At 30.7% G+C, this 26,324-nt stretch overlaps 1 protein-coding gene across 1 annotated transcript in view; it reads left to right on the top strand.

Moving 5' to 3' along the window:
* The first annotated feature begins 5,166 nt into the window (after positions 1–5,166).
* LOC129972069 (uncharacterized) overlaps positions 5,167–26,324 on the top strand; it is a 68,374-nt gene continuing 47,216 nt past the window's right edge. The window contains exons 1-2 of the mRNA XM_056086050.1: positions 5,167–5,305; positions 9,422–9,557. Coding sequence (XP_055942025.1) covers positions 5,167–5,305; positions 9,422–9,557 — 275 coding nt within the window. The remainder of the gene's footprint in view (positions 5,306–9,421; positions 9,558–26,324) is intronic.

Raw genomic sequence — 26,324 nt, 5'->3', positions numbered from 1 at the left:
ATTAACAAAAGTTAGTTCGAAATAATTAAAAACTTTAAGGTGTTAAGCATTCATTTGTATTTAATGGTTTTATTCTAGATACCTTTGGAAAGTTCTGACTCGTATGCTTGTCAAATTTTTACATTGAAATTACATATGTGCCCAGAAATAGAAATTAACATAAAAAAAATTTAAAAGCGTTCTTTAATATTTTTATTATATTTAAGCTTTAGGCTACAATATGTATTATCTTAATAAAATTTTTAAAGTCATTCTTTAATATTTGTATTATATTTATGTTTCGAACTGTAAAACCCATTATGTTACTGCTTGACTGAAAATAAATATCAGACATTTTCAAAATATATGATGTTTTATCATTGCTATTTTATTACTTCATGATTTTAATACCTATATAAAATAATTACATATTTTAACTACAAAAAATTATTATGAAATGACATCTTGCTTAAATTCCTTATTAATCGCTTCGAGGTTGAAGCTTTCCAGCACTGCTTAATTTGATACTGAACTGAAAATGTTAGGATGAAAGCAGAAGGCTGGATAAATCAAGAACAAGAATTAAAAAAAAAAAAAAAAAACCTTCAAACAACAAATCGGATTTTGATTATTATTTCTTGCATGAAATAAGAAGCGAAAAAATTTTTTTGGCAATATATAGTATGGAATACATCGCACTAATGGAAAAAATTCACCTACCAGTGTTCTTGATTCATCCAAACCACAAATGAACTAACATGTGACATCATCGAGCAGCTGAAGTTATTTTTAAAACATGTGAGAAAATAAGACACATATTCCCACATAACATAATTTTTAACATCAGAAATTATTAATGAAAGAGGTTTCATCCCTATATCTAAATTCTCAGATGGTTAAGTTGGGACATTTCCAACGCCAAACGAAGAAGCACGATATTTGTATACTTAATTTCATATGAGTAGAGACAATGTGGTCACTGACGCAGAAATATTCCCAAACGTCATCATCGAAATTGATAAAGGAAATAAAAATTATTAAGAATATATTCTATAAATACCATATATAGAAATATTTATGTATTGAAACAAAAAAAAGTACGTTTTTTTGTATGCAAGTATTCTTTTACAGATTGTTAGTTTGTGATTCTATTTATCCAATAAGTAATTTTAATTTTTAAAAACGAAAAAACGTATCATCATCGCACAAATTGTCTCAACTGCTTTATAAAATAATTTTTGGAGCATCTTTTGAAATAGCCACAAAGAAAGTCAACATATATATTTAAGAAGAGTTACCAAGGGAATCCTTTATATGTTGTTTATTTGTTTCCTTTAAACGTAAGCAACCTGTACGTAAATTAACCTGTTGAGTTTCTGAATTCATCGATATTTCATGGCACGCTAACGTGCAGCTCGGTAACTCGGCGCATTGGAACTACTATAATTTTGCCCAAAAACCTATATTTTTAAAATTGTATAATAGAAAGTGTCTCACCGTAAGTAAAACTCCTTTCACGTGTTATTTTAGTCATAATATTTGTTGACAAATCATCCAATGAAAAAATTTCATATAAAAAATACTAATGATGATACAAGGTATATCTTTCGGTTTAAAAGGCCTCAACTCGCGTAAGATTGGTAAGAATTCGAAATAAAGAAGGAGCAAGATTACCAAGGAATAAATTCAAGGTTGTTAAAGAACTTACAAGCTGTAGAACTAACTTGAAGCAATCGTAATTTTAACACGGACATTTGTATGTTTAATATCTTTGAGGGACAGCTTAAAAGTATATAAATAGGTTGTAAAAGGATTACTACAAAAATTATTATAAATAAAAATACTAAAATGCAAAACCTATATGCACTGAAGCATGAAAGAATGCCTCTTTATATGCATGTTTGTCTTTTACAAATTGTAATTCAGTTATCTAGTTATTTAATAATTTTAATGTATCTAAAACAAAAAAAAATTTTAAAACACAAAGATTTAAAAATTTTGAATATTAAATATTTTACATAAAATATTTTTTTTATATTAAAGATAATAGAAATGAAAGTATTTTCATTTCGACAAACAATGGGTATATCACTTAATGTCGTAGAAAATTCTAAAATTATGTATTCGAATCGGAATAAATAAATAAATAAATAATTTAATTAGAATGTCAAATAGCAGTAATTTCGCAGGAAAAAAATTTGGTAAATTTGGAAAAAATGATACATAAATAATTCCTACATGATTTAAAATCTTGAATGTGATTCAGTTCAAACTTAAAATAATTTTCGAAATATAAACAATTTTACAAATTTTGTAAATTTAAAATTTTTATGTGTACTAGTTAATAAAAGAATATTTCACTTAAATAAACAATCATACTTTAACAAAGCAATTTCCTAAGAATCACATTAATGCTCTTATATCATTTAAAAACAAAAAAAGTGACTATTGGCTTAAACTTTTTAACTGATTTTCAACAAAGTTACGTATAGATATTTTTATACAAATAGCTATTATACATGCCTAATTTTAACTTTTTTTTCCTTTTATTTTATTGTTACACTTAACAATTTTAATTGGTAAATGTTTTTTGTTCTTTGTTATTCTCATTCAATTTATTTTTTATATTCAGTGAAAATATAATTGAAAAAGATATCTACAATTAATAAGTTGATAACTTTTTAAAGATTTCTTATGAGATAATACCCCGAGATGTAAGATATATTTGCTCCTTTTCATAGTAATAAAACACATGATGAACCAATAGCTTTTCAAAATAAAAATAATTAATCCAAAGATTAAAGTTTAAACACAATAGTCGAAAATTTCAATTCCAAATTCCATTGTGGAGTAGTTTTCCTTGATATTCAAACAAGCATTCGATCGGATGCTGTACAACTTTCTAATCGCATGCGTCCTGGCATAGGGGTAGGGCGTCTTCCCCGTGATCTGGGCGTCCCAATTCGGGTGGTTGTTCTTCTGCGCTCTATCTGTGAGGTGTGTAAATGTGCCCCCCTGTAAAAAGGGGTTGTTGAAGCGAATGTAACGCATGAAGAAGATAAGTAGTACTCTTTGCCCTAGTTGGTACCCTACTAAACCACTACCTAACTAATACCCCTGCTAAAAAAAACAAGAGAAGCTTAAATCGCTGACATATAACTGTCAGCGGGCTTGTAAAGTGCCATAAGTCAACAGCACCTTTCTCACCATCAAGTTAATAAAAAGGCAATTTTCACTACCTCTCATTGAAGACATCGTAAATTTTCCGAAAAATAGAAGCTTCACAGTTAAACTCATTCAAACTGTCTCTGGCACAAGGGGAACTCCCTTCTTTATGGTATTTCTGCCTTTGATTTCTCTCCAATTTCAGATTGTAATGAATTTCCTTTTTGCTTACTATATTCCTATCTTAGCTTAAGGGAGCACCAAAAATTTCATCGTTAATCTTCTATAATGTACTTTCATTTTCTGAAAAATGGTTCATTCCTTAATTAGAGAGAATTTAAAACAGCAAACCAATGCTTTTTAGAAAAGACCACTGAACCAAGTAGCCCAATTCTTACTATTATTTTACAAAAATCTCTGCTGGATATGAAATTTTCGAGAGTTTGTAGCTCATTTCATACAGTTGTTTCCAGTTCATTCCATGTTGATGCCCCATAAAGTTTCTTGCCATTTGTTACATCAAATTCCCTTATGTCTTTATGGTTCCCTGCGTGGCCTTTTTTGCGTCTGTACAGAGAATAGAAGATGGTTTGCTACGGTTATCTAAGTCTGTTTTTGATCTTGGTTTTAATCAGAATGAGAAAAGTGGAGCTGCCTGAATCAACATTGGTTCCAGTATTTATATTACTGGTGATCTACTTATTATTACTTTTCTTTCTATTTTAGAATCACCAGAAATACAAACGTACATGGTTCAACAGAACATTTTCCAAAACATTTTGATTACATTGTTCAGGGAATTTAATTCAGCATAGATGTGTATATTAAAATTGACTGGAGAAATAGTCACTGGAAAGGTTATTCAGGAATGCTTCATCGTCACTATAAAGAATACCAAAGAGTCTTTATGATAGGGGAATTGTGTAGACAACGTGGTGGTCCACAGAACCAGGTGCAATTGTATCCGCAATTAAGACGTATAGATAACTTCTGTTAATGTTGTTGAGGGTTTTGATTCCATGCTAGGTACATTGCTTTGTAATCTGCAACCGCGATACGTGTGTGTATGAGATTGAGAATTCTGTCAAGTTCTTGGGTGTAGTATTTTCGAATGAAGATGAAGGTGCTACCGTCTTTGTGAGTAAGTCTATCTGATTGATAAGGTGAATAATTAGGAATTTTCAAACTGCCCTGAGGATTTAGAAGCATTTTTGTAGTGTAAGAATGTCTGATTTCCAATTTTCTAGGAAGTATTTAGAGTCTTTAATTTTTTTTTCTTTGAGAGCACCAGTTTTCCAGCTGATAAAATGTATTTTACTGCCACGTAATCGAACTTAATGACTTAGAAGAGGATTTTTGAAGTGCAGTGACAAGTTAAGAAATGACCCATTATCTAAGAAATTTAATTAAAGATTGAACATATAATTGTTGATATTTGAAGGATCGCCGTTTTAAACATAATGATGTAATTATGCAGAAATATTACGTATTGATAACTTGGATAGGGAATTACGAGGTCAATTTTTCTGTAACTGCTGGATTATCCGAGGTATTGTTTGAGGCTTGACTAAAGATATTTCTGGTTTAAATTGTGATTTTGGCCGTTGTTCGGTTTAATGGATATCGTATTGTGAAAATGAGATCTGAAACATTCTATTAGCGTCTCTGCAGCCTGATGTTAGAAGAGAAAAATCAAGATATCCTCTGTCCATGGCATCTCAGAGCAGAAATGCCAAAGAAAATCAACGAGGTTCGAATTATAGAGCATTGCTTAGCAAAGCAAAGCTCCAATCGAATGGAAATTTGATAACCATGGCTACTCTTATGTTCTGAAGAAGCAATATGTTCATCGCATCAATCGTTTTCTCAAAAAGAGGCGAAAATTATAGTCCGCAGCGCAGCAATCAAAGCCTCAATTCGACTCCTATTATAAACCTCTATTCAACAGAATTATATACACATGACATCATTTGGGCTCTGCAGAAGTTCTGTTGTGTATCATAACTGAAAATAATCTCTAGAATGACAAGAAGTTCATCTGGCCGTTGTAGAAGCAGACAGGATGAAGAAAGCGACTCCAATTACCGACGAGATACTGCAGGGGAATTAGATGAGCCAATCAGAGAGCAGCATCCTATGGATGAATTTCTGTCAACACAAGGTATTATACGATATCTCCACAATGTTGCTCTATATTCTGATTGCTGGTCAATGTCTTAAGATATAGAAACAATTCTGTTGCACATTTTCTGCTAATAAGGATGCAAGACTTGGTGGAATGAATCCTCGGAAATGAAGAATATTAACGAAGATTTCTGTTTAGTTTTGGGGCTTTTATATTATTGATTGTTTCTAAAAGGTTGAGAAATTTTATTAGTAGTTCTTGGATTTTTTTAGCGAGTACAAATAGCTCTTTGATGTCGATTATTTCTTAGGTCATTAAGAGAGAGGGCTGGGTTTTTTTCGTTTGGGAATTTTTGGGTCTATTTTTCTCAGAGATTTTGTGGGGTTATAAAACATCTCCTGCCATTGTTGGACTGGAGACATGGATTTCTCCATATTCTTGGGAAGGCAAAAGGTCCTTTCCAAGATGGGAGATGTAGTGTTTCCTTATAGCACTCGGGAAATTAGTTAATATATTGCAACGAAGCTAGCCACATGTCTCCGTGGCTCGTTGATAAGACATCGCACTGCGGGCAAAGAGATTGCTGGTTCGATCCTCGGGAAAAAAATTTGTTATTTATTAATTTATTTTCCTTTCAGTTCTTCCAGAAGTTTCTGGAATATTCAATTATTATAATTTCCTTAATCCTTGTACGTCATTTCCTCTTTAGTTAGTTCTAGGAATGTTCTAGAACATTCTACATGTATATATAAGAGCTTCATTTGTAGTAACCGAGGTCTTTGGTTTACTTTAAATAAAGTGATATTGTTCAAAAGTGTTCTCTTCTTAAGCCTATAAACGTGACAATATAAAATATATTTATTTAAAAATAGTGATAATGATTTTGGCGAGGATTAGTTGAGTTTACATTGCTTATGCTCAAATATCATTAATGTTATGGAATTTATCTAAATAAACTGCTAATAGGTTATCGCTATTTCATAGAAAATGCTTTTACAAATAAAAGTGATTATTCTCAAATTTTTAAGAATTGTATTTTAAAAGTTTAAAAACAGTCACACACAGAAAAAGCTATGTTCATTGTAAAATCGAATCCTTGAGTAATATCAAAAATGATCAGTGACGTATTTAGTCATTTATGATCCTAGGTAGTATGGCTATTTTTTTAAATTTTATTAACTTTATGAAAATGCAAAAGCATTTTTTTTTATTATTATTATTTCATAACTGCGCGCTGTCCACGCTTGTACTGACTGTTATTTGAGTAGACGTTCCATGCTAATAAACAGTGTAAACAGTAAATCTAATAAAAATAATGTAATAATAATGTGCGCAAAAAGATGTAAGTAAATGTCTTCCTGTAAAACTAAAGTTTCGAAAGCTTTTTTGAATGAAAAATAAATTCTGAAATTGATAAATAGCATGGAAATTTCGAAAAAAAAATAAGGAAAGAAAATATTAATTATTTATAAAATTCAGAAAAAAAAATCCCATGCTATTCGAAGCTAGATTGCTTACAAATTTACCGTTTTTTTCTGAAAATAAACATTTTGCAGTAATTTAAAAATTCCTATAATAATGCTTAATTATAATTCTGTCAAATAAAATGCTTATCATGGTACCATAACGAAATAAAAATTGATTTTTCACCATGTGCTGCCATCTATATTTGAAAATATTGTTCAATATTAGAAACAATAGAAGGCTGATTTGAATAATTTAAATTTAAAAAAAAAAATGTCTTCAGTTGAATAATAAGATCAAAATTTTCACTTTTTCACACGCGAAATATATAAAGAGAAAATTTTCTAATCATAAAAAGATAGGAATTCTAGGTTGACGAATTTCTTTACTTTAGATATCTGAATCTAAAAAACAATTTTTAAAATAGTTCATCATTTTAAATTTATTGCGTCGTTCTTTTAATTTGCTATCACAATTTTGGAATTATGTCTGCTTGTGAAAAAAAAAAATAAAAAATGCTTTGAGTTGCATGGATGATAGTTGGCTTGTGGTCGTCTCAGCAAGAAGTGTATCCTGCTGGCTGTCCGGCTCCAAGTGACCATAACTACAAAATGTAAACATAAAGATGAGTAAAATTCAACACACATGAGCTGCATCTAAAATATAGATCCATATTAAATTTTAAGCCCTGCCCAATAAAGGGTTCATCGTTTGTCATTCCACTTAAAAATGTAACTACTTTTTAGTGCACAGTTTTAGCATCTGAACTATAGATCCTTATCAAAATTTAAAAGAAATTCCTAATCTGTACTTTCGAGTGCTTGTAGACGTGATGATTAAAAAATACTGAGCTTTAAATTAGAGAAGTTTTATATGTAAACTTGTTACTAAAATTATAGTTCAATGCCAAATTTTGGATTTTAATCGGTCACACATACACACACACACACACAAACACAAATCCCGAATGCATATCTGGTTTTGTTACACCACAAAATATAAAACGTCCATGCACTCTGAAAATAAAACTCTGAGCACTCATGGCGTTCAGAGCCTTGTCCAAGGTCCACGATTTTGTATAGGGAGAGGGGAAGTAACACTTTTATTAGAGTGTATGTGAGAAAGTTCCAGTTTGATACACTAGATTACTTCTTTATGTAAATTTCAAGGTTATTGTTTTCTCTCAATCTTCTGGTAACCAAAGAAAATGACTGCAAGTTTATGTATAATTTGTGTGTGTGTGTGTGTGTGTGTGTGTGTGTGTGTGTGTGTGTGTGTGTGTGTGTGTGTGTGTGTGTGTGTGTGTGTGTAATAAATACCTTTGAAATTCATTTTATCATTATCCTCATAGCATAAAAAATTCTGCAATTTTTTGCAACATTTTCACGATGCTTAAAATGCTAATGGAGGTAATAAGAATTTCTAACTTTCTTCTATTTGCGAATTAATTTTTTTCTTAGGAAATATAGTATTTGATAATTTTATTCAATCTGATATTTTTTCTGCTTATCTGACATTTTATTCAAATAATATGAATTAGAAAATTTTGTATCACTGTGTGCTATGTTACTGCCAATCCTCTTTGACACAATTTATCGTCTCAATCCTCCCTATTACGTGCTTTGAATAAAGCAGTACGATGGAAAAACACTGTAGTTTAGAAAGAAAGTCATTTTTTTATGAGTTATAAAATTAAAATCATGCTATCACACCAAATTTTCCATCGAGAAATACAAAAATTATCATAATGATAGTTACCATCATTATTAAATTATCATCATTACAGAAGGACTGAAAGAAAATATTACAATGTAAAAATATCAAAAATATTGGTAAAAAGTTCGTTTTCTCTATTATCTTTTTCAGTTTCGTTTCATAAGCACATATTTAATCAATTACATATGATTTCTGTGTAATTAATTTCTGTGTTATTTAATTAAATACAGAAATGTATTACACATGATAAAAATAAATAATTATCACCTGATTTTTTAAAAAATTGTAATTGGAATTAAGAATATATAGCCTAGCTTTTTATTAGGTAATCATTGTTTGATTTTTTAAACTACATAAGAACCAAAAATGTATCGATTTGCTTCGTATTGATCGAAATGTGTTAGAAATGTAAAAATCTCCGAGTTAGTAAATGACCCATCAAGCTCAAAGGGGAAGAAAATGGTAGGGGTTGAAATTTTCATTTCGCTACAAGTTTCTTAATATTGAAAATAGAAAAATAAATCCAATTAGCCAAATGAGCACCTCATTGCGACAAACAACTTTTCTGCTTACATTTTTTCGATAACGGCAATATCTTAGAATTTTGGGGTTGAAAAGTGATTTTCGAGCCCTAATTTTGACTGCTTCTAACATCATCAATTTATGTTGCCAGATAGTTACTCAGATGTAAAGAAATCTACTTTTGTCTTCCACATTGAGGAGAGGAATTTTTTAATTATATTAGAATTAACAATTTCTAGCATTGCTTATTGTAGTTGTCAGATATTTTATTATCTGACAATTACAATTTTTTAAAAATAATTACGTATTAAATCATTATGAGGATATACCTCTTATTTCAATAAAATTATTCAAAAACTTACAAATTAATTTTCCTGTTAAAATTATTGATTCATCTCCTTGCCAACAAGTAATTAATATTAACAAGCATATTTCTATCCAACTAAAAAGGGTTGAAATGCAATGCTTTAAATGATGGCAGTAACCCTTTCGTGGAAGGCGGTCTTCCTGACCCGCAATCCGATGATCCTTACAACCTGTTCTTTATACCACCTGTTAAAGATTCTAAAAAAAGGATGCTGAGGTGGTGACAAGCTGTCTAGCTGCAGGAATAATTCCCAGGATTTGAACAAACAGGAAAAACTAGAAAACATATTTGAGATCAAGCTATTTATGAATACTAAGTCAATTATAGATCTTGTATTTGCATAATTATTCAGGCTTCATTCAGCTTTTTAACATTTTTCTCCTCATACATTTTTTACACTTACAATATGTTTCTAACTTTATATAGTTTATAATAAAATACTTTTATAAAAAAAGCATCAAAATTAGAATTTTTATTTTAATTATTTTCTCCTTTTTAATCTTAAATTCATAATTTATTGATATAAATATAAGGAATCTTGAAGTAAATTTTTTTCTTAAATTTCCTACCACAAATAAAGAAATAAAATTTAATTAAAATTAATCGGAATATATTACTCATTAAGTTTAAAAATCAATCGCAAATATTGCCGAATTTGATCCTTTTTTTCTCACTTTTTTTTTGAAAAGATGTTTAACTATTTCCCAAATATTTGAAATTATTTAAAACATTTACAAAACTTAATGAAAATATAGGAAGTATTTCTCCTATATCATCCAATTCAAAATAAATAATATTCAAAATAACCGAATTTAAAATAACTGATCATTTTCAAACAATACTAATTCAGACATTATATTGACAACAAGTTCATGCTAGAGAGACTATAATTATAGAGTAGTCTCAACCGTGGGAGAAAAAAAAAAGACTATTTCATATTTTAAGTTGGAGTGAAGAGGTTTTCGGAAAACTGAATTTTTTAAATTTGGAAGCTTGCATTTTCTATTTATTGTTACTATTTGTCACTGAAATCAATGAATATCTACATTCCTGGATAGTTGTTTACTTTGTATTACACCTAACTGAGAATATAGATTTAAAAATATTAATCCAATTGATAATCTAACTTTTATTAATTTTGGGATTTTTCTAAGACTTTGGAACTTTACCAAACCAAACAGAGATTTTATTTTTTTAATAAAAATATAATAAGTTAATAAAATGTTGGTTTAAATAACTTCTGGGGGTGTTACTTAAACACAAGCTATATTTTAAATGCAACGGTATTTGAAATTGGTAATGAATTCAAATAGAACCTAAATCTGAAAATCAAATATCAAGATATATTTTTTGCTTTAAAAATGTTTATCTATTGACTTATTTATCATATTAAATTTGAAAACATCATAAATTCTACGATTTTAAGTGAAATATTTTTTAAATCTTACATATTCTTCTCAATTGACCCAAGATTTTCTTAAATTATCTTTTTTCTTGTTTCTAAGTACCTCCCCCTTCCCCTCCATCAATTAATTAAGTTACGGTAATGAAACAATCAAAAGTTCTTATTTATTCAAGTATAAAAGTTTGATTTTAATCTTCAGATGGAGTTTGATTACTAAGCGCTCAAGGCTTCCTTAATGGTCATAATGATAAATATTCATATTTTTTTGCGCGAAGTAGCTGTTTAAAAAACATGAATTTCACAGTAATGGTTCATCAGATGAGCTTTATGTTTTGAAGCAGATACATTATTATTTCCTTTTAGTTTGATTATGAGATTCATGTTTAAATAAAGGGGATCAAAAACGGCCCCCATGTCAATAAACTTACTCTTTCAGAGTAAAATTTTAATGGAACACAGTTCGGAGCCTAAAACTATTTGTTTAAAACTTGATTCAGAAATTACATTGAATAAGAAAGAAAAATGTGATAATTCTTAAAAAATGGTAGCGAATGTTATTGAAAGAAGCGAATACGTTTACAATTACTGTTATAAAACACGCTGCTGTGAAAAAAACGCAGCCTCCCTTAAGTTTAGAAATGATAGAAAATATTTCAATTTACTTTAAGCCAAGAAAGAGCCAACGTGATAGCTTTTAACCATTAATTGGGTCAAAGCTGTTCCTTTCAAACGGATTAACATGAACGAAATGAAAATTTGAAATCAAATAGAATGAATTAACCATTCTCATAATTTGAAGCGTTTTTTAGCAAACCAGTAGAAGTGTTCTACATTCTGTCACATTTCCGTTCTCTTATGTTTCCGTCATTGTTATGTCATATAGTTAATGGAATCGAATATGAAATTTGACATCCGCTGACATTTGACATATATATGCAATTCTGGTGTAAAGACCAAATACACCAATCCATCGATCAATTCAGTTGATTCTTGTGTTTGACATACATATGGTAGATTTCGAAATGGCGAATTTTACTTGAAATTTGACACAGATTTATAATTTTGCATAAGCTTCGCAAAGAGGAAGGTTGCTTTAGTATATAAATATTTTTAATGTGAAATAACAGAAAAGCGTTTTTATAAATAAAAATAGTATTTTTTTTTCTTTTAAATAATAAAGCTTTTTTTTCAGAAGTTGCTAAAAATTTTTAAAAATTATTATAATGTTGTAAAAAATATTGCATTAAACATGTATTATTCGTACAATTAAAGAAATTCACCTGCTAAATTGAGCAGCCTTTATAAGCACAGTTAAACCTAGGGTTTATACAAAAACCAACTTTTTGAAAAATCGATTTTCAAATTCAATATTTCCAAAAAACCAGTTTTAGCCGGGTTTCAAATTTTTGTCAAAAAAAAAATAGAATAGGTAAAAATATTTAATTTAAAATAACAAAAAATGAAATAAATATCAAAGCCAAAGTCAAAATATAAAAAAAATAATAAAGATTACATATACATAATACTTACACGAAATAAGGAAAACTCAAACAAAAATTTCAAATAATATTTATATTATTTCAATAAATTTCATTTCTCTTAAGAAAATAGGATTTTAAAAAACATAAAATATCCACTGAACGGTGGCTAAGTCTTGTTCTTATTTTGGACACAATATTGCCTGAAATTGAAAATATTCGTTTACTAGCTACTGAGCTTGGTTTTACAGTTTTCATAATATCAAATAACAAATCTAAGTTTTTTGTTCTTCCATTCGTTGCCTCAAATTATGAAAATTCAGCTTTCTGTGTCTTTGGATTTGTAAGTTTTCTTCATGGTCTTCAAGAAACTTATTGAAGAACTTGAAAATTATTAAGAAAACTTATTATTGAAACTTATTAAGAATTGATTTTTCCATAGCTTCTTTTAAAAAAGCATTACTCTGATGAGTAGTTTCTTCGATTTGCCCTTCATCATCTTCCCCCTAATCAGTTTTCACATATGAATTTGGAAATATTCTAGACAATATCTTTCCAGATAACTTATTATTTTTAACAAAAACATTAAGAAAAATTAATTTTTACATAATAATGTGAATTCTTTAAACCGGTTTTCAAATGTGAAAAATTTACTTTAAAACCCCGAATTTTTAAAACCGGGTTTGAAAAACCGTCAAACCCTAGTTAAACCTAAAGAACTTTTCAATTCTCTCATTCACATAAACACACATAAAATGAAACCAAATATAAAATTTTATAAACTGCATCATCTCGTCTTCTCTCTCTGTTTTCCTCACATATAATATAAAGCCTCGTAGCTTTAGTTTTCTTTGCATTTTGAGCCAGCATTTGAAGTCTGTATTGTACTCTCATCGTGTTCTTTTCTTCTTTTTTTTCTTTGACTTGTTACAATCCCAATTTATGAAAACTGCTAAATATTGTAATTGCTTTCTGAAGTATTCTTTTAGAAATCAATGGTCTTGGCTGTGGGTTTCGTTTTGTTTGAAGTAAAATATCGTGAAAACAAACCGAAAATGTCTTTTTTTAATGATTTTTCAGGAACATTATCACAACATAATTATTCGCTTTCATTTTTACTTCAGGGCACTCCATAAGGTGACAAAATGAATGCTGCAAGCCGGTGTTTCACAAAAAACTTTTCAATCAGAGGCATGGTAGGCCCTTTCTGCAAGTTCTGCAACAACTGCACTGCCATTGAGGTTTATCAACATTATATTGACAAAAAAATGTTTCTTGCATTTGTGTAAAATATGTTTATTGGAATTTTTAAAAAAGCGAATAATGCACACGCAGTTGCAAAAATACTACTTCATTATCTCAAGCAAAACTAGAAGACGACACCACGTTCCTTCAGAAGTATGTCATTTGTCCAAGGAGGACTAGGACTCTCTTTTATAAATCGCATAAGTTTTAACATGTTTTAGTCATTCTGAAGTATTCTAATAATGATTATGTGTGTACTAAAAGTGGCGTTATACCAAAAGAGAGCTTATAAAAAAATTTTTTAAAAATTTAAATAGCTGTTTAATAGCTAATTGTAATAGCCATTCAAAAAAAATTTCGTGCGCAGGTGAACTAGATGCAAAAGAAGTTAAAAACAGCAAAAAATAAAAACAAATAAAAAATATAAAAAGCCAGAACAAAAAGCAAAGGAACAAGCATAAAAATAAAACGTGGAAAAGGTCTGATGACTCAAGCAGAAGAGCCTACATAATATTCCACAGTAACAGTATCATTGGAACATAATTGGTATACAATAAAATTTACCAAAGATAGGTCATTTTAACTTAAGTAAAAGGAATATATAAATAAATAAATGGAAAAAGAAAGAAATATATATATATATACATTGTCTAAAATAGAGTCCATTCTTAGGAACAAAAGGCAGGAAAAAGCGTCCTTTTGCATTTTTTTTTTCCTTTTACAAGATACTGTCCACTTTTAACAGTTCTTGACTTTCATTGTGCTTACTTTGAAAGTCTCAGACAATAGTAGAGGTACAAAGAGGAATACAAAATTGGTACACAACAAGGCATACCAAAAACTTGTCCTTTTGTCTTTGTAGTGAAATGACATATGGTTCCTACGAAAGCAGAGTCCAGTGCTTTAGTTATGCGACAAATGATTCGGAATTTGTGAATACCGTGTCTAAAATAGTAATAATGCTTCCTGAAGAGGCTCTAATACTAAAATCGTTTACTTTTTCGCATAACTAGTATGGAGACAGTATTGCAATCACCAAAAAAAAAAAAAAAAAACTTTAATTCGAGATTTTGCCGAATCTTCAAGTATCAGATCTTCCTGAGTCCGCAAAACATGAAAACGCAAAGTACTAAGTTGATATAATGTGATACATAGGTTTAGAGTCTAAAACGTTGATTTTTATTACATTTTGAATTAAATCGGTCAAAAGGGTAGCCGTCCATTGGTCTGTACTTTTGCATACATGTATACGCAATAGCTTAAATGAATGTAATTCGGTATGCGCTCTTGCGACTACAAGTATTGTTCTATGTTAAATTTTCATTTCATCCAACAAGGTTGAAATCCGACAAGAGTTTAACTGTCTGTCAGTCTGTACTTTCAGAAATATGTAAAAGCGATAACTCTAACATGCAATGACTTAAATATATCAAATTTGGTTTGGGATTTTTTGATTACAAGTGCAATTTTGTGTCAAATGTTTGTTTCAATCGGTTGGAAAAAAACGCGTTTAAAACACAAATTCGATTTTCGGATAGTATGAACCGCATGCCAGGGATGAATCGCCAAAAAATATATCTCCAAGGATCACACGATAGATTCAATAAAAATGATAGGTTCATGTCAAAAATCTATATTTCGCAATTATTGTTTGCTAATGCCACATAATACATTCACTCCCCTATCAAAGATCCACAGTTTTGTGCGGGGAAGAGGCTTGAAACCTTTAGTGAAGAGTATGCGATATGTTTCGAAGAGAAATCATTCATAAAACCGCTCTTGCAAGTTTTATTAAATATTATCATCGGTGGAATATACCTATATATCGGAAGGATTAATGACGTAAGCCATAGTTGCAGTAACACTTCATTTGTTACTTGTTATTATTATTCTTACTTGACTGACCTTTATCTTTACAATCAACTACTTTTTCAATAAACCTATAATTTAAATTCAACAATATTCAGCATAGGATTGTCTATCTTTTCCCCTAAAGGATAACGAAATTATTCATATTTTGTTTTTTCAAAAAACCTTGAGACTAAGCCATCGCTTTGCTACCAGGTTTCAAGGCGATGGATTACTATGCATAACAGTATATGACCTCTTTTTCAATGTCATTTTTTTTTGATATTACTAAATGAAAAAGGAAAAGATTGTTTTTCTGCAATATCAAAGATTAATTACCGTCTTTCTTTGGTGGTTAATCCATGAACACATTCTTTTTACGTGCCGAATACGACTGAAAAAATTTTCTATGAGTGGAGAAATATGAATTGTCTACTTAATGAATTGTTTTTTATAAGCGTATCTTTTAATAGTTGCTTTTGGACAAATGCTGCTACATTCATTAAGATCATTTTCAACATTCTTATAAAGCAGGAGTGGGCATTGTGATCGACCACCAAGATATTTTGGGGTGACCGCCTTCACTAAGACTTGAGACGCGCATACTAAAAGAAACATATTTATGGTGCTTTTTCTCTTTATCTCTTGAGTTAAATGTAGCTTTTCTCCTTCAAAATGACATAATTTTAAAAACACGTTTGTTCAGAACCTAAGAATAACTTTTGGAATCTAATGGACGAATCTTAATTTTTTTTAAAGTTGTATGTCATTTAACATCGTTCTTTGGGTCTACCTATATGTGTGAATGTGCATTTTCAACGATGAAAATAAAGAAGACCGTAATGTATCGTTCCGGGTCTTACAGACGACCACTTAGAATTCCAGTGCAAGATTAGCAGTTAGTAATTATAGAACCGAGATATTGTTGGACAGTATGTAGCAGATGTCTTCTACTAACTTTAACTACGAGAACTTTTAGATGAAAATGATTTTTTTAAATGTATGTTGATTTTTTTTTATTAAATGCACTGATATTACTATATTTGTGGCATTTATTGTTATGTTTTTAATTATGTAGGTAATTACATATTCCGTATTTATTATTAAAATATAATAAATATTGTAGGTTTATGGCACTGGGTGGACCGCAACATCTTATAAAAATAAAAAGTCGCCCGTACCCTGAAAAAGTCTATCCACCCCTGTTATAAAGTGACCATCATTTTCGAAAAGTTAAATCATTTTCGGATCGACGTCCGTAATGTCTCTTTTCAGAAATTTTGGTCCTATTCACTATCTTTACTTCATTAACCGTTGAATTTTTTTTTTCATTAGAATGCCTTTTAATAAATTCTTCTTCTATGTTATAAATATGATTGTATTCCTTGAGAGCATTAGCACGTTTCACAGTCGGCTACAACAGTCATTAATAAATTATTTCCGGACCAATGCCTGCAATGTTCCATTTTAGGCATTAATGTCTGAAAAAAAAATTAATTTGTAATTTCAATTTGTAAAAGAATTTTAGTTTGCCAAATATTTTTTGTATGTTTTTCAAAAACTAATTATTGAAAAGTAAAATATTATGTATTCAGGGGATTAAAACTGTTACGATTTTGCATAAATCATTTTATGCAAAATAAGTGATTTTCAAAATAACTAAATTTAATATTATTTGTGTGTGTGTGTGTCAGTAACATAAAATGACAAAAGTAAAACATGACAAAAGTAAGCAAAACCTAGTACAGTATGTAAAGAAATATTATTAATACTTCACTTCAATAAATTCTCTTAGCTGTCTATGTCATTGTAAAATATATTAGTTCATTTCTTATTTATTCTTGATTCATTTCTCACTTATTCCTGAGCAAAAGCGTAATTCTCCCACATAAAATTGTGGGCCACAGACAAAATCATGAACGCGTTATGAGTATGCAGAATTTTATTTTCACAATTTCACACATAAGTGTTCTGTGCTTCGTAGCTTACTGAAGAAAATTAGATATATATTTTGGACGCCTTTTTATGACCAACTGAAACCAACATTTGACATAAAACTGAAATTTTAGTAACAAGATCACATACCACATTTCATTTATCTACTTCTTAACGTTTACTTTAGGTATGGCATTTATATCCACAAAAATATATATACAGTCACTCCTTGGATAAAAATTTTTGTTCAAAATGTGGTAAGAACCTACACTTAAAACAGCAAAATTGTCCACCAAATTTACCAACTTTTAGTTTACCGAAATTGTTACGCTTTTGAATGATCGAGTTTAGATGTATGCAAACTATAGATCAACAGATGGTCAACATCTTATAGATATTGGCACCAATTTTGATACAGGTTGATATAATAAATAATAAAGGTCGATATTTTAGAGCTAAATTTGTACGCAAAATGTTATTTATTTGGCTGTTAGCGTTTTGAAGATTCGTTCACTTATTCTCGAATAGCCAATCAGCCAGACTTTCTGAGAATAGATTTTATTCAAAATTTGATATAAACATACAAATTTGGTTTGCTGAATTTCATCTAGCGTTTAAGATTTAAAGTATTCACAGACAGAAAAACATAATTTCAATTAGCGGAAGTGACCTAAAATTTTCTCGCATACTCTGTAATAAAGGAACCGCCCCACCTACTCTTTTATTAGACCAAAAACGTGTAGACCGTAGGTAAAGCAGAGAACGCCTTACATGGCATTGGCTTACAATAATTTCGAAACATTTATAGTTGATGCGAATTTAGCATTTGTACTGAATCCATCGTGTAGTCTTTACAGAGTTTTTGACAATTAATCCTTGGTTAATAATAACCAGAAATCGAATTGGTGCTTTAAACGGGGTTTTTTCCAAACTATTCAAACCTAAATTTGATAACATATCAAATTTGATATACTTAAATCGTTGCATTTTAGAGGTATCGAGTTTACATGCTTCTGAAAGATAGACATTTAATCTCCTTTCGGATGTGGTTTAAAATTTGATAGGTGTCTATGATGTAGACGTTAAATCTACCTGCCAAATTTTATTCATCTAGCTCTCTTCGTTTTGAAATTATCGGGTTGATTTATATTCGAACAGCCGGGCAAACAGACTCCTTCTGAGTAGGTTTTGCTCAAAGTATGATAGAAATTTACAAATTTGGTGAAAAGGCCATATACAAAATTTCGCTTCTCTTTCTCAAAGCGTTTTGGGGGTATCTTTATTAGAGACAGACAGACATTTTTTAATGTAATGTTTGAATTGAGGAAGTTCTAAAACATGACAATTCATCAAAATCTCGAATTGTATGAGAAATTAAAAAGGAGAATGTAAGTATCAAAGCGCAAGTTGGCGGAGCTCGCAGAAATGACGTATGAATGGACTGATAATAATCAGTCATGTGTACATTACATACCAGTTTGTTATCTTCGTGGACATTCATCAAAATTCATCAACATTTTTTAGAGATTAGAGTACTTTTTCTATACGTGACTTTCTTACATACTTTTTCTACGTGAAAATATTATTATTTTTTCTTTTTTTATCTTAGAGAAATCTTAATTACAGAGATTCACAAAAAATTGAATTAGTTTTTGACGATTACTATTACTATCTGTTGGTATTCCCCCAATAGGAAAAAGTAAAGCTGCTTTATAAAGCAGATGTGACCAGCAAATTTTTTGTAACTAATATGAAAACGTTGGTATAAATGTAAATACAGGATAATACAGTAGCAATACTGTTTATTGGATGTCACTTCAGCGCTGACCAATAAGTAACGAAGTTGCCAATGACCGATCTGCTTCTAATCAAATATAAGAAAGGTGTATCAAGAAATGTAAAGCAAACTGAGAAAAAAGGAATAAAAGAGTTTTTGGAGAGATAAAAGTAGCTGTCAAACACACAATACGTCAGCAATTTCATAACGTCTACAGCTGTGGAAATAGTTGCACAACGTTTCGTACGTCGATAAAGTTGCCAGAATGGTAATAAAAACACAATGTTTATCAAACATGCGAAGATAAAAATTGCGCGTAATTCGAGTTAAGCGTTTGTTTACGTATTTCAAAATGGGCACAGATTGCAAGATTCATTTCTGTATGACGCTTGCGGGTTTCCGGAAAGTAAAAGTTATAGGTTAAAAAAAAAGTAGAAAATATTTTGCGACATCTTTTGAAACTAAGTTAAAAATGGTAACAATTTTGTGAATGATTTCTCTTTTTTAAAGCCAAAAATAAATTTATCAGATAAACGATAATAATATAATAATATTTAGACGCCTATCAGTTCTCGAGCTCAAAAATATTGCAGTTAAGTTTATAAAATATATTTAAATTGTATTTCGTTGCCTAGCTTCGAAAAAATATTTCATTCAAGTTCCATTCGTTTTGTTTTATTCTCGTATACAAAGTATAGAACAAGTACTGTATTTGTCAAAATATTTGAACTCTACTTTTTTTCATATCTCTCTGAATTCGAAAACCATGTATTTGCTATTATATCTGTCCATCAATATGTCTTCTGTGATCATGTTAACAGAAAAAGATGTTGAGCAGATATATGAAATTACAAACAAGTTTGTAGATATCTTTTAAATTGTATCAAAATCATTTAGAAGTAATCTGTTTGTATTACTTTTCGAATACATGTGATCTCGATAACTGCAAATCGTACAGATCTAGATAAATAAAATTTGGTACCCAAGTTTTGCACCTATAATGCAAATTCGTATTAAATTTTGAATCAAATCTGTCCAAGAGTTGTTCGTCTGTTGGTCAGTACTTTCTCATACCAGCAACGCAGTAATTCGTAATCGGAATAACAGCAACTAAAGTTGCGTGACAAATTTTGATATCAGTTGGTCAGTAGAAAATGTGTCTGAAATGCATATTCGCACGATAGATTCAGTAAAAGTGCTAAATTCATGCCAAACAACCATCATTTGTAACTGTGACTTATGGCACTTTACAAACCCTCTGACAGTTATCTGGCAGCGATTTAAGCCGAGTGAGCGTCTCTTTTTTCAGTAGGGCCAAGAGCACGGCTTAGCTAATTCATGCGCCACATTCGCTTGCACAACCCCTTTTTACAGGGGGGGGGGCACATTAACATATCTCAAGGATAGAACACAGAAGAAGAACAACCATGCCCGAACCGGGACTCGAACCCGGGACGCCCAGATCGTGCACTACCCGTGTACCATGACGCCGGAGTCATTTGTAACTATTATTCGCCAATGTCATGCAATTTCGTGCTGCTGGGGGGGGGGGGTAAAACTTTGGAGAGTAGGCGAGAAGATTTAATTAGGGAAGCGCACTTCCTCTGGTTTTATATATATATATTTCGGTTTGTTCAGTATTTTTATAAAAGTTAAAACTTTCTGCTTGCAGAAAAACCATCTTTGAGCTCGGAAATGTCTTGAAAATAACTAATTGGTGGGTTATTAATTTTATACGGTTTAAATTATAAACGAATAATAAAGTATCAAAATTTCTCCGGATTCTGACTACAATATCCCAGATTGTAAAAACATTTACATGCAGGGAGTTAATCTAAATTCCTGTGAGTTATTTTATTATTGATGATAATGATTGGGACAAAACTATGCTTCTCAGCTTTTACTATAAACGGAATACAAATGCCATATTCTCCTGATTTCTGTAAATAAGGCCGTTCAGTATTGTAATTTCCTAAATGCATGCAAGCATTAGGTGCCTGCATGTATTTTGATCACCTTTTTCACTTTAAAAAGGCATTTATTGAGAAAAATTGGTACAATATAATCAAAATATTTTCCATCATTTTTGGGCCATCATTCCAATAAATATGTCGATTGATTGTCTTCGAATTTGTTTGGTCCTCCAGGCCGTTCTTTGTCATTGACATCGAAATCGTCACTCTTAAATCTTTGAAAACAAAACTGACAACTGGGATATGACGAAGAAATATCACCGTAAGTTTCAAAAAGTATCTGATGGGCTTCAGCAGCAGATTTCTTCAAATCAAACAAAAAAAAGAACAATGAATATCGAAAATGCTATTTGGAGCGTTCCATGATTGAGGTCTTTGTACACTGAAAAACTCAATAATATTAAGTGGAAAACTTTCAAAATGATAAAGATAAAATACCATTAAATTGGTAAAACCCAAAACCATTGTCGCTTATATAGATACTTTGCACGTTTACTAATAGATGTCGTTGATTAAAAAATATACAAGCACATAATATTAATTTCTCTCAAGAGCAGGTTATTGCTACATAAGTTTGAATAAGAAAGGAACAAAAAAATGCACCCGTTTTAATTGGGACATTCCCATTTTTTGAACTCAAGGAATCAACTTGAGTTCTCATCAATTTGAGGAGAGTGTATGACTGTAACTCCAAATTTCTGCTAAAATAAAAAAATACCTCTTTTACGCCAACCAATGGGCTTATTGCAGAGATATATGAACTTCATTTTTAAAAAAAAGGAAAGAAATAAAGAAAGAAAAAGGATAGAAAAATAAAAAGATTCTTGGCTGACCAATATAATTTATTATAAAACTTAAAAAGAATTTTGAAAAATATTATTTTAAGATTTCTTTACACTAACGTGATGATTCGAACTGTGACTATATTATTAAAGAATCGCCAGAGTCGCGTTCGAAATGTGTGACGTTAAGATAAGATTTTTTTCGTTACTTTAGATAACTATGCCATTTTTTTAAAAAAGATTTTACATCTTCTGCGGGCTGAACAAAACCTCTTAGCGCGTTATAGTTTGATCAGCTCTGGTCACGGAAAAGCAAGATTAAGGCATATAAACTGGGAAAGCGGGCTATTGTTCTGATCTTTTTGTTCTGTGCTTAACTAGAATTACTCAAATATCGGTAGATAGAGGCGAACTTTATCATCGGCTGCCATTGCAATTAGACTGATGAATGCAAGTTTTCCTGGATTTCTTCAAAGTGAAAGATAAGAGTGGGTGATTTTTGCTTTCTTGTATGCTCCGTATACGAGAAAGTAAAAATACAAGTATTATATACGATAAAAATACAAATACTGCTTATCTTGTATTTTACGTTCATATACTAGAAGAATAACGAAAACTTCGTATACGAGCGAAAGTATTGTAATCGTCAAAAATTTCGAAATCCAGCTTTTGACGAAGCTTCACATTTCAGACCTTCTTCAGAATAAAAAAACAAAAATTATTTTGAAACTATTCCCATCGATCTGATCACTTTGATCCAGATGGATGAAATTTGGCATCTGAACTTTAGACCAACGTTGTAGAGTTCTATCAAATTTTGAATGAAATACATTTAGAAGAAGTCTGTCTGTTTGTCTAAGTGTACGATTACAAGTGAACTAAAGAGTTACATAGACAAAATTTGGAACAATGGCTTGGAATCTAAAATGAAGTTCCTTATCAAATTTTGAATCAAATATGTAAAACAGTTTACCATCTGTTGGTCTGTATTTTCGCATACATTTGAACGCAATGATTTGAAATCAGTGAAATTTAGTTTGTGGTCGGTCTGTTGACTAAAACTGTAGATTCGGGTTCAGATCTGATTGAATATGTGGTGGCTTTCAAAATAAATATTACACTCTAAATTCAGTGGAAATGTTAGATTCCAGCCAAATATCTATATTTAGGGACTAATGTTCCCATAAAGTCCTATAAAGCATTCGTGATCTTACCCAAGGTCCCCAATTTTAAGAGATGAGGATAAGACTTTTATTAAAGAGCATCAAAGAAAGTTTTGGAAGACCACTCCGGCTAGTTTCTTATAAAGTTCTCATGTGTCTCCAATTTCTTTCTATATATTGGAGATAAATCAGACATTTACTGTAGCAGACATCAATGCCCAAGATTACTATGGAATTCAGAATGCCACATTTACACTTTATCATAAAACCTTGATGGATGGACTGCTAAATAAGATGGGAATTGAATCCCTATCCCTCTTTCATGCAATTCATTTGTCCTTGGCAATTCTTTTTGCACTCTGTCTGTCGCCTTTCTCAGAAAACTCAGTGCAAGGACAAAAGAAACACAAAACCCAACTATCTTTTGAATCCTTATTATCAGGCTGTTTTATTATTGCTTCAAAACGTTATGTTATCTGCAATGACTTCGTATCAGTCACCATTATCAAAGATTGAAAACTGTAAAGTGTAAGTAAAAGATAAAATTGTTTTCATAAATTTATTCCAGTCAAATTAGTTTCAAAGGTGAACTGTTATCTTAAAATAGAATAGATTGAAACAGTGAATTATCATTTTCTGAAATTGCTCCAGACACACCATTCCGGAAGATAACGCAAGTAGTACTATGTCTTATCATTGGAACAGGTTTCATTTTGAACTTGGATACTGATATCAATGAAATGTTTTTCCCTGTCTGTTCCCTCTTGGCAACAGAATGAAAGTGCTTTTAGAATGGATACCGAATTCGATAAGAAGATATTATTATCGAAGATAGAAACTGCTATATATGACTGATTATTATCAGTCCATTCATACGTCATTTCTGCGAGCTTCGCCAACTTGCGCTTTGATACTTACTTTCGGATGCTTGCTTTTTAATTTCTCATACATTCCGAGATTTTGAAGAAACGACATTTTACATGTAGTCCAAATTCATGTCTGTAGAATCCTTGTAGTTCTAAATTTCATACATTTCGAGATTTAGACCTAAATGAGTTCGAAAACCACATTTTTTAAAAACATGTCTGTCTATCTCTGGCAAAGATACCCCCCAAAACTCTTTGAGCTAGGAGGATGAAATTTGTTATCTGATCTTTACACCAAATTCGGAAATTTCTATCACATTTTGAGCAAAATCTCTTAAGAAGTCTGTGCATCCCGTTATTAGTTATATATTCGAATATAAGTTAACACGATAAATACAAAATGTAGAAAACTAATCGGATAAAATTTGGTACACAGATTTAATATTTATATTGTAGACATCTCTCAAATTTTAAGTCGAATCCAACTACAGATTTACCGTCTGTTGGTCTATATTTTCAGAAGCATGCAAATGTTGTAACTTATATAACATGCAAATGTTGTTACTTATATATATATATATCAAATTTGTTATGTGATTGTGGGACTACATTTGTAGTTCTATGTGAAATTTTTATCCAATAGGTTGGTGAAAAACACGCCTAATACACGAATTCGATTTTCGGATACTGTATATTAGGGATAAATCGCCAAAATATCGTCATGAATTGTATGGTAGATTCCATAAAAATGCGAAATTCATACCAAAAGTTAATATTTATCATCTAATGCATTCCACTGATTTACACTTTATCATAAAACATTCCATTCCATCTAATGCAAGGTGGTTTCTGCTTTACTCAAAGTCAACGATTTTTTGCGGAGGTTGGGGGCAAACACTTTTATTAGAGAATATTACAGATATATTTGGGAAATCTAAATATATTTGGATTTTTTCTGCTTTTCTCAAGGTCCCCAATTTTTTTGCGGGGGATGGGGAGCCAGCACTTTTATTAAAAACTATAACAGATATTTTTGAGTAGATCATTTCCTCTGATTTAGAATTATATCCATATGTCTGCATTAGATGATAATCCATAATTGTAACGGGCTAATCGGATAGAATTTGAAATAGGACTTCATTACCAATATTGTAAATGTATCAAATTTTGATTCAAATCCATAAAACTTCTACTGTCTCTAGATCTATTTGTTCGTCCGTATTTGAATGCGATAATTCAAATACGGACTGCGATAATTCAAAGAAGTAGGGAGTTAAGTGGAGGAATTTTTTTATATGATCTCTATATTAAAATTTTTAATTTTTATCAAATTTTGTACAAAATTCGTGAAATGCCAGAGTACTTGTATGCTTGTCCGTGAGTCAGATAATTTAAAAATACAGGGAGCAGGGGAAACGAAATTTATATGTTGTTTTGATTCTTAAATCTCACTGATATCAAATTTAGATCCACTACATTTGTGGGAAGATATCGGAAAAGCGTACTTTATTCTCTTAATTATATAAAGAAACTAAACGTAACACTTTTTTATTGCGTAAGCCTACAAAAAAATTGATGTAAGAAAGTTACCATTGGTGCATGGTTTAAATTAGAGATTGCTTAGATTTAGAATAGGAGAGGAGGCTGTGAATCATCATTGCTTAGAATTATACAAAAAATTATAGGATTTTAATATGTAATTTTAATAATCAAATAAAAAAATAAATGTGCTAGGAAGCGATATCCTATCGAACATCTATGCTGTCCGAAAGATTATTTTTAGTTTTAAAGTGAGCAGAAATGAATACGTATGTTGAAAAGACGGCATATTAGCGAAGTTTTGCTGTATAAATTGAATTCGGGAAAACAATAAGCAGAAAATCTCCTCTATACAATCTCCTCTACACTCTCTCCTTTTTAATTCAATCAGATAAACTCTATACAGTACACTCCCGAGTATCCGGTTAGCGGCTATGCGGTTTCCGTACTATCTGGCCTAGTTTTCTTCATCGTAATCAAATGAGGAAGCCAAGGCTTTGCATTGACAACATTGTCAAGGCATTGAGAGCTACGATCCTTTTACGTGGCGTGCAAGATACAAGTTGTGACAGAGAAAGAGCAGCTTTCTGTTCGTTGTTCGTTGTTCATTGTTTCATCAATGCGTCACGAACCTCAATTGTTGCCGCTGTTCCTGATTATAAATGCACATTGCAAAGAGGGTTCGTAAATTGTTCTTGGAGTACGCTTAATGTTTTTGTTTTTTTAAGTATGCCACAATGAAGTTTTCTCTAATAAATTCTTGCAGTCTAAACAAATATAAATTACCAGTATAGAGCCTTCTATTCTAACTCGACACATTACCGGCAACTGCTTCTATGTTTCACTGGGCCGCGGCCGCGTTCACATTCTACGTCTCTTGAGATGAGTGGAGGGCTTAGTACTCAATAAGAAATGAGATAATACCTATTATAGCAGTGAAATCTTTTATAAAAACTTTATCTTCTGGTATTGGTG

This window comes from Argiope bruennichi, chromosome 6 (genome assembly GCF_947563725.1).
Source record: "Argiope bruennichi chromosome 6, qqArgBrue1.1, whole genome shotgun sequence".
Taxonomy (NCBI): Eukaryota; Metazoa; Arthropoda; class Arachnida; order Araneae; family Araneidae; genus Argiope; species Argiope bruennichi.
Note: the sequence above shows the minus strand (reverse complement) of the source record. Positions and strands in the feature narration are given on the sequence as shown.